This window comes from Notolepis coatsorum, assembly GCF_963971535.1.
Source record: "Notolepis coatsorum genome assembly, chromosome: 4".
Taxonomy (NCBI): domain Eukaryota; kingdom Metazoa; phylum Chordata; class Actinopteri; order Aulopiformes; family Paralepididae; genus Notolepis; species Notolepis coatsorum.
The window spans coordinates 52773727-52789312 of NC_140168.1; the positions used below are offsets into that span (position 1 = coordinate 52773727).

The 15586-nt window shown below is 44.7% G+C and overlaps 1 protein-coding gene across 3 annotated transcripts in view; it reads right to left on the bottom strand.

Moving 5' to 3' along the window:
* phf14 (PHD finger protein 14) overlaps window positions 1-15586 on the bottom strand; it is a 188894-nt gene that overhangs the window by 130604 nt on the left and 42704 nt on the right. For all 3 annotated transcript variants that reach the window (XM_084313377.1, XM_084313376.1, XM_084313378.1), the window contains exons 5-7: window positions 3569-3728; window positions 2465-2576; window positions 1496-1633 (exon numbers count right to left, since the gene is read on the bottom strand). In XM_084313377.1, coding sequence (XP_084169503.1) covers window positions 1496-1633; window positions 2465-2576; window positions 3569-3728 — 410 coding nt within the window. The remainder of the gene's footprint in view (window positions 1-1495; window positions 1634-2464; window positions 2577-3568; window positions 3729-15586) is intronic.

Genomic DNA, 15586 nt, shown 5'->3' on the forward strand with positions numbered 1-15586 from the left:
GCCATTGATCCTCTTGGTCAACCATCGACATTGACAACAGGACTGGAAAATTGTATCTGACAAATGTTCTTTACAGATCTGGTCTCAAAGGAAGCTTTCATCAGGCCAATAAGCCAGACATCCTCAGACTTTTTTAATTTCATGGTCCCCAAAATAAATACACATTAGGGCATCGACCTCCCTTTGCTAAGATCTTGTCTAGCAGACCCCCTTAGATCTCAGGGGATTTTTGTAGTTTGATATGATTTAGTAGATTACTGTTTAACTGTAGGTTAAATAGGTGAAGGGAGTGAAACTGATGACAATAGTCTTTCCTATACCGTCTGGATTTTCCAAACTTCTAGTGTACAGGTTAAATGGTAAAATTGAATTAGGCTACTCCTAAATGTGTCCCCTTGGAACCTCTTGTGTGTTGTATATTGTGTCCTATATGTTACTTTTGTGTTTATATTGTCTATATATTTTTTTTATATACACTGTGGGAATTGGGGAATGCAATTAAAATGTTCTGTATGTCTTGCACAAATAGAAAACTGACAATAGAGTTGACTTTGACTTTTCTTCAAGGGCGCACAAGGGAATCCCTGGACCCAACGTTGGTTACCACTGCTATAGGATATACGTTTTGACTAATTCCAGATAAGATAGAATTCCTTCCCAAGTAAATTTTGGGCAATTCAACAACAACAACAACAACAACAACAACAACAACAACAACAACAGTTAACTCAATCCCGCCAATAACGAGTATACTCGCAGCAGTATCGTCAATGAATGCACCGAGGCATCGAGGCTCGCTCTGTGGGGGAGGAGCTCTTCCAAAGCAATCGCAAGCAGATCTGCTCGCCTCAAAACCTATAGTGTAAACACATGTAATTACATATAAACTTGTAATCGCGATCGCCGATGGGATCATTGAAATTATTCTTTTTGGATTACCTTCTGGCTAAGGTAAGGACCCCCTATGTCTATTTTACCGAATGTGAAACATGTTTATGTAACGATCACAGTGGCTTACTGTACCGGTCATAAATGAGGCTTTTTCTAACGATCGGATTTTCGGGGTAAGACTACCCCCCCCCCCCCCCCTTGATGATTATGTACATGTTATATACCTTTGATTTGGGAGTATTTGGGGGTTCAGGGAATCAACCAGAACGATTAGAGCTTATTGCACATAAAGTATCCAATCTTGCGATCTATGGAAAAATACTGGATTGTTTCGGAAATGGGCGATGTTCAGCGTGTAATAAACTACAAACTACAGTGTGTAGAAACGAACGCCTTTTTACATGTTGTACTGCAAATAGTGTCTGTCAAATGAGCCATACCATTTTCCCCATAGCTATAATATAGAATATACAAATAGCTCCCCAAAGATCATGAAATATCGCGAAAACAGTCACGAAAAGCTGGCCCACTGACCGCAGGATGCGCGGCCAGCGTGGCAGTCAATGAGTTAAGGGGGTGACACGCCATGGCCTCTCTCTCTCACCTCCTCAGCTGCCGCCTCAGACAGCAGCCCCTCCCTCTGGGCACAGGTGACATGGAAGTAGGAGCGGCACATGCCCGCGTCGCAACTGATACACACGCCAGTCCGGGAAAAACGGGCATCCTCGCAGAAACTGCACTCCTATACACGTGAGAAGGAAAGAGGGAAACTTAAAAGGTGCTATTAGATAACATTCAGCCACTAGATGTCACACATAGAGCATCAGCATTCATTCGTCACCAGTCGTTTATCCAATCAGGTGCATTCCATGTGAGGAAATGGGAAGTAGGGAGGGGATACATACACACAACATGTAAACAACAACGTTCATTTTGGACCTGCTAAAAAAAAATTATGATACATTTATTAATCAATATTATTTTTGGGAGGGTAAGCAATAACTTTATTCAACACCTTTAAAAGCTCTGTGGATGTATTATTATTATTATTATAATTTTTGTATTACTCTACATACACATTTTATCTATAGCACCTTTAAGTTTGGGGGAAAAGGTTATTGCTCAAGAGTTCTGAAATGCTGGTGGTGGTGGTGGGGGTGATACTTGCAAATCTGCCAATTATTCCTCTTAAAAAATGTAATAATTTAAATAATTGAATTGTATGAACTGTACTTTCTTTTTCCCGCTGGTTAAAAATCGAATAACACGTGTAAATCCTTTTCAAGTGCCTCTAAAAAAAGCCATTCATTTCTAGGAAAAGTGCCCACTTTCAGCCCATTGACCCCCAAAAAAGGTTAACGGCAGAATAAATGCTGAATCCATGGTGATGGATGACGTGTTTCTATCAAAGTGAGCCCTCCCAATACTACCTTTACAACAACCGCCGTCCTCTACTTGTAAAAATCACTAAATTAATAATCAGTTAGGCATGCAGTAGAACATGATGGTGAATGAAGGTTTATCAGATTACAGATGGATCACAGTGTGGCAAGAACATGTTGGAAGTACTTGCCTTGGCTCCATATTTTGAATAATTCATCTCTGTGAGCGTCACGGGACGTAGTTTGTCTATGTCTCCAAACGCCACTCCGGGAACATAGAGCGCGCAAACCACGTGCACCCATCTGATAAAGAAATGGGGTAAAATTAAATTTATTTGAGAATAAAATTGCTTGTTTGAGAGATAAGAGTGTATACCTGAGTAACTCAGAGATACTGTCAGATATAGTCGAAGAAGGATAGTACTTAGAAAAATCTATACTAATTTTGTTTGCATGAAAGGCATAACTGCCAATCACAATTTAATCTTTTTCGATTCTATGACTATGTGCTTATTTTCCACTTAGGACCTAAATGTAGTCAATTACTCCAGACAATAAGAACATTGACATCCTGAAATTGGCTGCAGTGAATTGCCCGTACACTTCAAAAGGGAAAGGGAAAAAAAATAAAAATAAAAAAAAACATTCATAGATTTATGTAGCCCCACGCTCCAGCTACAGTTCGATGTGACACAATTTCAAATGAGGACTTTAGGGAAGAGAATCCAAAGTCCAATATAAAGATATCCATCTCTAGCAAGCAAGCGCTCCACAGTTTAATTTGCTGTGTTTTTCATGCTCTACTGAAGTAGTAAATTCGGGTGCAGCCTGGCTGAGGAGGACTATCAGCGATAACGTGGCTGAAGTCGCCACGCTTCACATAACACACTCTTTTCTCTCTCTCCCTTTCTTCCTCTATCTCTCTCTCTCTCCCCTTCCCTCTCTCTCTCTCATTTCTTCCACTCTAGTAACTGTCCTCTCTCTCTCCGTCTATCTCTCTCCCCCCTCTCTCCCTCTCTTCCTCTCTCCCCCTCTCTATCTCTCCCTCCCTCTCTCTCGCTCTCTCTCTCTCTCTCTCTCTCTCTCCCTCCCCCTCCCTCCCTCTCTTAATCCAACTTCCTGTTCTCTCCAATGCTGAATGTATGCACAATTTTGATAGCTTTTTTGGCTGCCTTCGGTATTTTGACCGGAAAAGGTCAATAGCTTTTTTGTTGTTGTTTCTGAACTCTTTCCACTCAGTGCCTCTAATAAACAGTAATTGACTGGCAGGCCAAAAGTGCCGGCGCATCCCCCACCTCCCAGCATCTGTCTCTTTGAAGATCCCATCCTGGTTGGGGCAGAGCTCACAGCTGGGCGTCACCCCGTTCTTGCAGGCATCGCAGAACCAAGGTTCCGTTGAATTCTCGGAGGCGGAGCTCATGATGGAGTCGCTCTCACCGTCGACGCCATAGCAACCTGGAAGGCATGGAATGATGCAAAGTGTTTACATGCAGTATTCTTGTAAGTGGTTTATATATATATTGTGGCAGATATCACCCCCCGTCTCATGGACATGTGAAGGACGGGAGGTACTGTAACTGCCACGGGAGGAGTGGAAGCAATTAGGTAGCTGATTAGTACTGATAGAACACACCTGTGCACCATTAGATCACCCACATCCCACACGCACACACACCAGACGGCAGACACACACACTATAATACACTAGGACAGATAGAGTTGAGTTGAGAGGAGGTGAGGTAGGAGCGAGGTATTGAGAGAGAGATTGTTGTTGAGGGAGTTGTGTGAGGTGAGAGGTAATGAGAGGAAAGGTGAAGGCGAGAAGGTGTTCATTGTGTACTGACCCTGGACCGGAAGACAACTCTGAGTATTGAACAATCCTTTCTTTTGTACGAGAGCCTGATACATGTTTTGACCCTGGCCTGTTTTTGGATTACCCTATTGCCCATTGGACTTGTGCTGATAAACAATAAATATCATTTATTTATTGAAATTGTGCTTGTGTGGGCATTGAAATTGTTTGTTTTGGTCCGTGTTGAGCTTGAATAACACCAGGCTCGTCACAATAGATATATATATATATATATATTAGGGCTGTCAGTTTATCGCGTTAAGATTAATTAATTACACAGCAAATTATCACGTTATGAAAATTAACAAAAGATTCACTACAAAAAAATCAAAATCAAATCAGGGAATGTATTCCCAGTGTGTCTGTTACTAGGCTTGAGTAGATTGTAATGAACGAAATGAGAATATCAATATTTTTTTTTAATCTTTGACTGTGAATAACACTATGCTCAAATTGACCAGACCTGAAAAATCTAAGCAAATTAATAGATGGAAGATGATTAAACAGAAGGTTTTGTAGATACAGTACTGAATTCTGCCATCCGGACACATGCAATTTGAAATATGATTATAGAATATAGAATATCAGGCATAAAATGGTTATGCGATTAAAATGCGATTAATTAATTACAAATCCTGTAATTAATTAGATACATTTTTTTAATCGCCTGACAGCACTAATATATATATATATATATATATATATATATATATATATATATATATATATATATGTGTATTTATATATATATATATATATATATATATATATATATATTTATATATATATATATATATAAATATGTGAACGTTTTCCCCCTCTCGTCAGGTTTAAGCCCTCCTAACCCCCATCTATGGTATCATGATTTACTAGACCCCACCAGAAGGGAGACAGGCAGTGTTCTCTAGATGGCCACAAAGAACACTGCTCTCAGCCTATAGCTTGATGATCTCAGTATCTCAGTATTTGTGTTATATTTATATATCTTATTAATGAATGTATATTAACCATGGAGATCTGTCTAATCTAACTATAAAGGGAGGAATCTCTGTCAGTCTGTCTGTGTGCATGCGTGTGTGTCTGTCTATCTGTCCGTCCTTCAAATATCTCGAGAACCGTTCATCCGATTGGCCTCACGCTCTGCGAGTATATTGCTGAAGAGGTTCTCAAGAACGCTGCAAACAGCACTTCCAAAGACCAAGCAATCGGCCCGCTCTGAACGGGCACGCATTCCCAACGGCCACAGACTCCAAATGGGCATGCCCCCGACAACGATGCAGGCAGCAATACCGGAAGCTAAGCAATCGGCCCCTTCCAAAGAGGCACGTGTTCCGAATGGGCACTGCTCTAGTTCTAACTTTAATATACACATGAGGCTGTGCTGAAGGCAAACCTTTAATTAGGGGACCTATTGTTGTGAGATAAAAACACCTCGAGAACAATCTCCGAGACATACATGTCCCCTTTATCACACTGTAGTGTCGATGCCTTGAGCAAATGTACAAAGGCTAGGAGTAAAGTAAATTCATATATTTTTGACGTCTATTTAACGGGTGCACAATTAGTGCAGGTACCTAGACGTACACCTTGTTTGTTCTAGGGCTTTTTAATTTAGTTAGATGGGTTCAAACAACACAGACATTAGTGATATAATGATAAACGCAAGTCATGAAAAGAAAGCGTGATAGGATTTTCCCTTTCCTTACTGACCCCGACAACCGCGGTTATCCTCACCATCTCTCTTCACACATGCGCTGTGATTTAAAAGGCTGTACGCCTCACAGCGGCAGCTCATCGGTTGAGTGGATTAATAGATTGGTCCAATATAGAATATAGAATAAGATCAGCATACCGCGATCGACGTGCCCTATACCTCTAGTCTAGGGTAACAGAGAGCGTGACCAGCAGGAGGAATTGCAGTCACAGCGAATAGGGGGGATGCACCGATACAACTTTTTCAGTCCTGATACCAATACAGACCAATACCTAGACCTTGGGTACCAGCCAATACAGAGTACCGATCCGATCCATATTACCTTTAATGAACAGTATAGACTTGGACCATCTTTTTGAGATATAATAAATTTTTCTCCATTACAGAGAGTTAATGTATAAAGAATTCAGCAAATCAGGTCACTTTGAATTCTGGCATGTTAGACGTGTTGCTTGGTATCGGATTTTAGTATCAGGGAAATTCTCAGATAATAGCTAATTATGCCTTGTCTCCACTTGCCAGGGTTTAGCCGTGCTGTGGCCTCGTCTCCACTTGCCAGGGTTTAGCCGTGCTGTGGCCTCGTCTCCACTTGCCAGGGTTTAGCCGTGCTGTGGCCTCGTCTCCACTAGCCAGGGTTTAGCCGTGCTGTGGCCTTGTCTCCACTAGCCAGGGTTTAGCCGTGCTGTGGCCTCCTATCCACTAGCCAGGGTTTAGCCGTGCTGTGGCCTCGTCTCCACTAGAGAGGGTTTAGCCGTGCTGTGGCCTCGTCTCCACTAGCCAGGGTTTAGCTGTGCTGTGGCCTCGTCTCCACTAGCCAGGGTTTAGCCGTGCTGTGGCCTCGTCTCCACTAGCCAGGGTTTAGCCGTGCTGTGGCCTCGTCTCCACTAGCCAGGGTTTAGCCGTGCTGTGGCCTCGTCTCCACTAGAGAGGGTTTAGTCATGCTGTGGCCTCGTCTCCACTAGCCAGGGTTTAGCCGTGCTGTGGCCTCGTCTCCACTAGCCAGGGTTTAGTCATGCTGTGGCCTCGTCTCCACTAGCCAGGGTTTAGCCGTGCTGTGGCCTCGTCTCCAATAGCCAGGGTCTAGCCGTGCTGTGGCCTCGTCTCCACTAGCCAGGGTCTAGCCGTGCTGTGGCCTCGTCTCCACTAGCCAGGGTTTAGCCGTGCTGTGGCCTCGTCTCCACTAGCCAGGGTTTAGCCGTGCTGTGGCCTCGTCTCCACTAGCCAGGGTCTAGCCGTGCTGTGGCATCGTCTCCACTAGCCAGGGTCTAGCCATGCTGTGGCCTCGTCTCCACTAGCCAGGGTTTAGCCGTGCTGTGGCCTCGTCTCCACTAGCCAGGGTCTAGCCATGCTGTGGCTTCGTCTCCACTAGCCAGGGTTTAGCCGTGCTGTGGCCTCGTCTCCACTAGCCAGGGTCTAGCCGTGCTGTGGCCTCGTCTCCACTAGCCAGGGTCTAGCCGTGCTGTGGCCTCGTCTCCACTAGCCAGGGTTTAGCCGTGCTGTGGCCTCGTCTCCACTAGCCAGGGTCTAGCCGTGCTGTGGCCTCGTCTCCACTAGCCAGGGTCTAGCCGTGCTGTGGCCTCGTCTCCACTAGCCAGGGTCTAGCCGTGCTGTGGCCTCGTTTCCACTAGCCAGGGTCTAGCCGTGCTGTGGCCTGTCTGGCGCACATTGTCTTTTAGGACCTGGCCAAACCTGGCTGGACCCCAGCTGAGACAGACACATTTCAACAACCTGGCCAGACCTGAGCCAAAGCCGACTGGGACTGTTGTATCCAGTGGTTCAGCTTGTGTACCACAGATGGTGGTGTGGATTTTGAGGGCACAAGAGTTTACAAAGAAATGCAACGGAGACACAAAGCCAAACCAACAATACCGTGCTAGTATCATAATATCATATCATAAAATGAAGAGCCAACACTAACCTGGTAGGAGCCTCCTTTACAATACATTCATTGTTTCACAGATTACAATGATCAATGGTGAAGAGCTTTTAGAATCTGTGGCATTTATTATTGCTTTATTTTGTGACAACAAATCAGTTAGACTTTCATATAAGTCTTTCATATACCCTTATGTAAATATGTAGAATCAAATGTAGTATGTGTGTTTTTTGTTTCTCTTTATTTAGAAATAATGGAGGTTGATCCAGGCAAACTTGAAGCAAAAACTCTGGGCTAAATTAAATTCCTAAATCAAGCCACTAGATTGTGACATACACAGCTAGTGTAAATGAGCATGTATTTCATACTTTCATGTTTTTATTCTTAATGCTCTGTATCTTTTAATTGTTTTTATTTTACATTTGTTTTAGTTTGAAGAAGAAAACATATTCATTATTGTGGAAGTTTGTGGCAAAGGGTTTATATGACTCGGTATCCCAGCTATAATCTTTGGGGTATGAGCTTATGCCACCTACTGTAAACAGGATGTGGTGTTTATGCACCACATCAAAGAGAAAATGCTAAACTATCCAAAATAATATCCTAACATTAATGTGAACTAGGGCTGTCCCGATTCGTCGACCATGCAATTTAGTCGATTTGCATATTCATGATCGACGCATCGTATTGTTGTTACTTGTATGCCTTTTGCGGTGGAAATGGCAGACGTTCAAAGTCATAACATGCGCAACGTGTAATATAACAAATGCGTAGTGAATCACGTTAAAAATATAAATAACTTCTCCTAAACCACTATTCGTGATTCTGCCTAGAGCCAGGACTCGACAGTGCGCGTTTCGCTCGCATTTGATAACTTCCATGTTTCACGTCAACTCCAGCTGGAAGGGAGGGGCTGAGCCTGATACCCCACCTTCAATGTTAGAAGCTATATATGACAGCTGTTTCTATGTAAACTCTGTAAGCAATGTGTCCAATAAATGAAAAAGCAGCATGCGCACAAAATTATGTTGTACACAAGCTCTTTTTTGCCACAACGTATCATCTGTGCTGAAATGCATGGTCTTTATGCCGCGGATCAAGTACAGTCACGATAGCACGATAGCCCTGATATTGGAGGACCAATCAAGGCCGCTTTCCAGAGCTGGTACAGATGGCACACAGGTACTTGTCTGCCCCGTCCACAAGCACAGACGATGTTTAGTGCTGCATCTCATGGCATTGATGAGAAAAGGAACAAACTTTCCTGTGAGAAAGCAGAGAAGCTTCCGTTTCTAAAGAAGAACCTGACACTTTTTCCTGAAGAAGTAGACAGTAGGCCTATTGTCAAAAGGGGCGATTATTCCTTTGTTGTGAGTTTATCCCTATACACTTTTTTCTGTTAAACAACCAAAATTGTATCGTAATAGCCCACCCCCAATCAGTGCAGTATAGGCTTAATATATTCAGGGGAACTATTTGTTCAAAGATGGACAAATACATATATTTAATGAATTCATTTATTGTGCTTTTTTGGTCAAATGTCTGGTGGAAATTACAATGTTCAATAGACTAATAAAAGTTTCTTGTTCACCTTATCGTTTTGTAATTTTATTTTGTCATTGAAAAGCATAAATCAAAAGCTAATTAAATGTATGCAATGGTACAAATTGGTAAATAAATGAAAAAATACCTGTATTTTTGGTATCAAGTGTTTCCTTATTTTCGGTTTCCGTTTTGGCCAGGAATTTTCGGTGTGTCCCTATTTTAAGATCCTGGCCATTACAGGACAAGGTGATTATTGTCTCACGCAAACAATACCACCCACATGTCTATAATTCACACATGGAACATTTGATCATAATATTGTGCCTGCAGACCAGCAGAGAGCAGTCACAAGCATGGCGTGTTCACGTACGCTGTCCTCTTAATTTTCTGGGGTTGCCAAAACAATTACTTGGCTGGAGCGGTTTCCATGGCGGCTATTACACACAGAAAACGTGCTCCTCGCTACCAATGAGGGCAGCAATCAGCGTTCCGCCTCCGTTGGAGAGATAACACACTAGCCCGCTAATTCAGTCAACCAGCCTTCAGGCTTTTCGAGCAATGGGAAGGACTCGCAAATCAAACGCTTTGGCGTTCTGCATGCTCCTCGGCACCGTGTACCACGAGGGAGTCGGGCAGCCCGTCGAAAGCAAACACTGGGGCAGATGGAGCTGTTTATTCAGCTCTATACTTTGTTTGGCGTGTGCATGTCCTTTGTAGGTCCTTTTCTGATTGAGAATCTATTGGCTCTCTGTTGTGGTGCATCAGTGGTTTTAAAGCAACGCTCCACACGGAGGCTGCAGGCTGTATCTTTTCGGGTTTTACAGGCTTGTTTTCCTCTTTCTGAAAAAAAACCTCAAAGGCAGGATTACACCAATCAGGCTACTGATTACTTGAATGGGGCAATTAAGGCACAGCTGGAGTTCTCTCCTGACCTTCAAACCAGGATAACTGAGTCCTAGCCACCCACCGTGTGAGCAAACCGCCGCACATTTCCCTCTGCAGCGTGGCCAGAGCAGGAGGTTAAGTCCTGGTCGCTCCAATATAGCTCAACTCAAACGTTTACTTTCCTAAAGAAAGGTATTACTGAAATACAGCTGGCTACAGTTGGGCGCTTAATACTGATTGGGCTTTGAACCGTGGCGCTGGAGGGGGGATCTGAACCATCACCACGCTGGTTTAACCGACTTTCCGGCCGAACCATTGAGCAAATCTCCGATGTTCCTTTTGAACTAAGATACAAAGCCGGGACCGCTAAGCCCCGGGGTGCCGGCTAATATGAGCTAAGCTGACAAAAAGTGATGACTACAGGATAGCTTCGTAATCCCCCCAAGTGAAGATTATCCTTGTCAGAAATGAGGAGCTCGGCAGAGAAAGAAGAAGGGGCAGGGTGGACTTGACTAAATCAAGAAGAAGAAGTACTTTTAACCGTATCTAGATTTAATAGCCACCAAAGGTCTAGCTGCCAGGAGGCAATAATACAAAATAAAAAGCCAACAAACTAGCTGCAGACGCGTGAAGGAGCGAAAATAGGAGCTTGTGTCTGTGCACACATACGATGATGACACAATATGAAGGTAATGAGCAAGGTTTTTTTCTTGTCCACAGGATAAAAAGGAAAAGTGATGAGCACCTCGTAACGGCGAGAGAGCCATCTGTTATCCTGACAGGACATTTGATGGCTCCCATTTTCATCTTGGCAGCAGTCTCACATTAATACTCCATCTATAGCCATCAACATACCCAATACTAGGTTTGTGTGTCTCCCTTCATCACTGTGAGGCAAAGCAATACCATAAAAATACCGATCTAGCCGGGTCATTATCATCAAGGGACAGTGTTACCTGTGACATCAATACATCCTCTTCAGATGTGGCAGGTATGTTCAGTCAATATCCCAGATGTCGACCTTATATTAATATTATTTGAAATTTATTGGAAGGATAAACCCCTTGAGATATGCTATCTCGTTTTCGAGGGGGTCCTTAATTATGAAAACGATGACTAGAAAATAATGTATATATTTTGGCACATTTACTTTTAAAACTCTGGACATCTGCTGTAACTAATTGAATAATGCCCCAGTTATTGAGCAAAAAGGTTTCAATAGCAAAAACCTCACAATTGATACTATATGAAACATTATTTTCTGTGAAAGCTGAAGATGAACAAAAACATAATTGAATTTTTTTGTAAATGACAGCACCTAGTTTGTTCGAAATGGATGCTCTTAATATTATTTCAATTACATTTCCCCACAAAATGGTATAACCCGTCTCGTTCCAAGATTAAGCAAACCTATTCAAAAGCAATCATGTAAAATGGGCCTAAGCTAAAAAAGAAATGGAAAAAAGAAAGATTTCACTGACTGGCACAAAACACATTCAAGTCACAGGCCCGGCAGTCCCTGAATAAGGCCAATTAGACATGATGTAATTGGTGGTTTGCATGGCAGATGTGGGTTTCAGTCAGGGGTATTGGAAAACAACCGCCATCTGCCTTCCCTCAAACCACTGGTGGTAAGTGAAAGTCCATAATGAATAGTCTCTTTTCACATGCAATATCTCCCCCTACCAAGCAACTCTTATTATTATTATTATTACACATTACAACAAAACACATTATAATCATTACTCATTATTCTGCCTGGATGTGTGATTTACTGTCACTACAGATGGACCACACAGACACACAAGAGCATGTCTCACTTCTCTTGCTCCCCTATTGGCAATCCATGGCAGTCACACGGATGAAGCTATACTGAGCTATACTTAGTTGTCACTCAATAAAGGTCTCCTTCCCTGTGAGTCTGTGGCAAAAGTCATTAGGTGCTTTCAGGATTTTTTTCTTTTTATAAATAAATAAAATGAAAATCTCTTAATTTGAGTAGCTTGTGTGAGAAAGTCTTCTCAAACTTATTCTACTTAGTATGCATTTAAACAAATAAGCTGAGACAGTCCCAATGAATAGAGCACATTTGTGGGGGGGAATAATTAAGTTTACAGTCCAGAACTCATTAGCGGTCTAGGGAAAATCAATACCACCGGCATTTAATTGGCGGTAGAATGAGCAAAGGCCTATTAATGACAACGTGATGGTGTTTTATTCGTTTTTTTCATAGCCACTCCTCCTTGAATGACAGTGGAAACCATTATCCGCTAATGGCAGAAAAAGAAAGGTTTTGAACAGGGACGGTGGGGGTGGGTGTAACAACAAACAAGTGGAATCCGTAACAAAAAGGCCCGTTATTAGCATTTACAGTGAAGAACAAACAAAGGCTGGTGGCATTGGCTAATGATGTCCGCTTGTGAGGAGGCGAGGGAGGATAATCAAAAGGCTAGCCGGCAGAACGCGGGACTCCTGTGAAAGGCTGCGTGTGGAAGGCTGGTCTCTGCAGGCCCCTCGCTCGGCGGGGCCGTTTGATCTCTCACACACAGGGACTCCTGCTCCCACCTTTCATCTCTCCTATCGTCTGAGGAGGGGTTGGTGTGGCTCTCTGGACGGTCGCGGTGCGCGTCAGAACAAAGAAGCACTGGGGTCGAAGCTCGGGGTAATGGCGGTTTCATCTCTTATCTCTGCCTCGCTGGTCCTCCCTCCCCTCTCAAACACGGCCCTTGGGTTACGTCTCCCCAGACTTACATTTCACAAAAAAGTTAACACATTAACATTTTATGATATGTCCCTTTAATTGGTACGGCTCAACTCGACTTGGTTTTCTGTTGGGCAAAAGTTGTGGATAGATGGTACTTTTTTATCACTGTTGCGATTCCACAGCAGAACATGTAACAGAACAGCACCAGCATCTTCTTATCAACCAATGTGCTCACGTGAAAATATCACATTAGAAGTTGATAAATCTAGTGATCTATGCACAAACATGATTATTTTCTATCAGAGAATCTCTTAGTTACAACATCATTGTGTAAGCTAAGCAGGGTTGTACTTACAGGTGAAGTATTTTCAATGTTCGCTATTTGGCAAAACAAGACGCTGCTTTGGCCAAACTCACTTCACTATTCTACACACGATGGTGGCCTAATAGGCAATAATAGCAAACATCTCCTTGCTTGACCACCACTGTGCTGCTCTCTCTCAGCTGTCGTGCTGCTCTCTCTCAGCTGTCGTGCTGCTCTCTCTCTCTCAGCTCTGTCGTGCTGCTCTCTCTCTCTCAGCTGTCGTGCTGCTCTCTCTCTCAGCTGTCGTGCTGCTCTCTCTCTCAGCTGTCGTGCTGCTCTCTCTCTCTCAGCTCTGTCGTGCTGCTCTCTCTCTCTCAGCTCTGTCGTGCTGCTCTCTCTCTCTCAGCTGTCGTGCTGCTCTCTCTCTCAGCTGTCGTGCTGCTCTCTCTCATCTGTTGTGCTGCTCTCTCTCTCAGCTCTGTCGTGCTGCTCTCTCTCTCTCATCTGTCGTGCTGCTCTCTCTCTCAGCTGTCGTGCTGCTCTCTCTCTCTCTCATCTGTTGTGCTGCTCTCTCTCTCAGCTCTGTCGTGCTGCTCTCTCTCTCTCATCTGTCGTGCTGCTCTCTCTCTCAGCTGTCGTGCTGCTCTCTCTCTCTCATCTGTCGTGCTGCTCTCTCTCTCAGCTGTCGTGCTGCTCTCTCTCTCTCATCTGTCGTGCTGCTCTCTCTCTCAGCTGTCGTGCTGCTCTCTCTCTCTCATCTGTCGTGCTGCTCTCTCTCTCTCATCTGTCGTGCTGCTCTCTCTCTCAGCTGTCGTGCTGCTCTCTCTCTCTCAGCTGTCGTGCTGCTCTCTCTCTCTCAGCTGTCGTGCTGCTCTCTCTCTCATCTGTTGTGCTGCTCTCTCTCTCTCAGCTCTGTCGTGCTGCTCTCTCTCTCTCAGTTCTGTCGTGCTGCTCTCTCTCTCAGCTGTCGTGCTGCTCTCTCTCTCTCAGTTATGTCGTGCTGCTCTCTCTCTCAGCTCTGTCGTGCTGCTCTCTCTCTCTCAGCTGTCGTGCTGCTCTCTCTCTCATCTGTTGTGCTGCTCTCTCTCTCTCAGCTCTGTCGTGCTGCTCTCTCTCTCTCAGTTCTGTCGTGCTGCTCTCTCTCTCAGCTCTGTCGTGCTGCTCTCTCTCTCTCAGCTCTGTCGTGCTGCTCTCTCTCTCATCTGTCGTGCTGCTCTCTCTCTCATCTGTCGTGCTGCTCTCTCTCTCTCATCTGTCATGCTGCTCTCTCTCTCATATGTCGTGCTGCTCTCTCTCTCTCAGCTGTTGTGCTGCTCTCTCTCTCAGCTGTTGTGCTGCTCTCTCTCTCTCTCAGCTGTTGTGCTGCTCTCTCTCTCTCAGCTGTTGTGCTGCTCTCTCTCTCTCAGCTGTTGTGCTGCTCTCTCTCTCTCTCTCAGTTCTGTTGTGCTGCTCTCTCTCTCAGTTCTGTCGTGCTGCTCTCTCTCTCTCAGCTGTCGTGCTGCTCTCTCTCAGCTGTCGTGCTGCTCTCTCTCTCAGCTGTCGTGCTGCTCTCTCTCTCAGCTGTCATGCTGCTCTCTCTCTCATCTGTTGTGCTGCTCTCTCTCTCAGCTCTGTCGTGCTGCTCTCTCTCTCTCTCTCAGCTGTCGTGCTGCTCTCTCTCTCTCAGTTCTGTCGTGCTGCTCTCTCTCTCTCATCTGTCGTGCTGCTCTCTCTCTCAGCTGTCGTGCTGCTCTCTCTCTCTCATCTGTCGTGCTGCTCTCTCTCTCTCAGCTGTCGTGCTGCTCTCTCTCTCTCAGCTGTCGTGCTGCTCTCTCTCTCTCAGCTGTTGTGCTGCTCTCTCTCTCAGCTCTGTCGTGCTGCTCTCTCTCTCAGCTGTCGTGCTGCTCTCTCTCTGTCAGATCCGTCGTGCTGCTCTCTCTCTCAGTTCTGTCGTGCTGCTCTCTCTCTCTCAGCTGTCGTGCTGCTCTCTCTCTGTCAGATCCGTCGTGCTGCTCTCTCTCTCTCAGCTGTCGTGCTGCTCTCTCTCTGTCAGATCCGTCGTGCTGCTCTCTCTCTCTCAGCTGTCGTGCTGCTCTCTCTCTCTCAGCTGTCGTGCTGCTCTCTCTCTGTCAGATCCGTCGTGCTGCTCTCTCTCTGTCAGATCCGTCGTGCTGCTCTCTCTCTCTCAGTTCTGTCGTGCTGCTCTCTCTCTCTCAGATCCGTCGTGCTGCTCTCTCTCTCTCAGCTCTGTCGTGCTGCTCTCTCTCTCTCAGCTCTGTCGTGCTGCTCTCTCTCTCTCAGCTCTGTCGCGCTCACTCTTCTTCTTCTCTCGTCTTCTTTCAAATGAGTCGGGAAGCAGACAACAAAGCCAAACTACTTTTAACGTTATCAATCAAAGAGAAATGTCCTCCCCTTGTCCTAAACTGGTCCTACATCAATACTATAGAGCAGTGG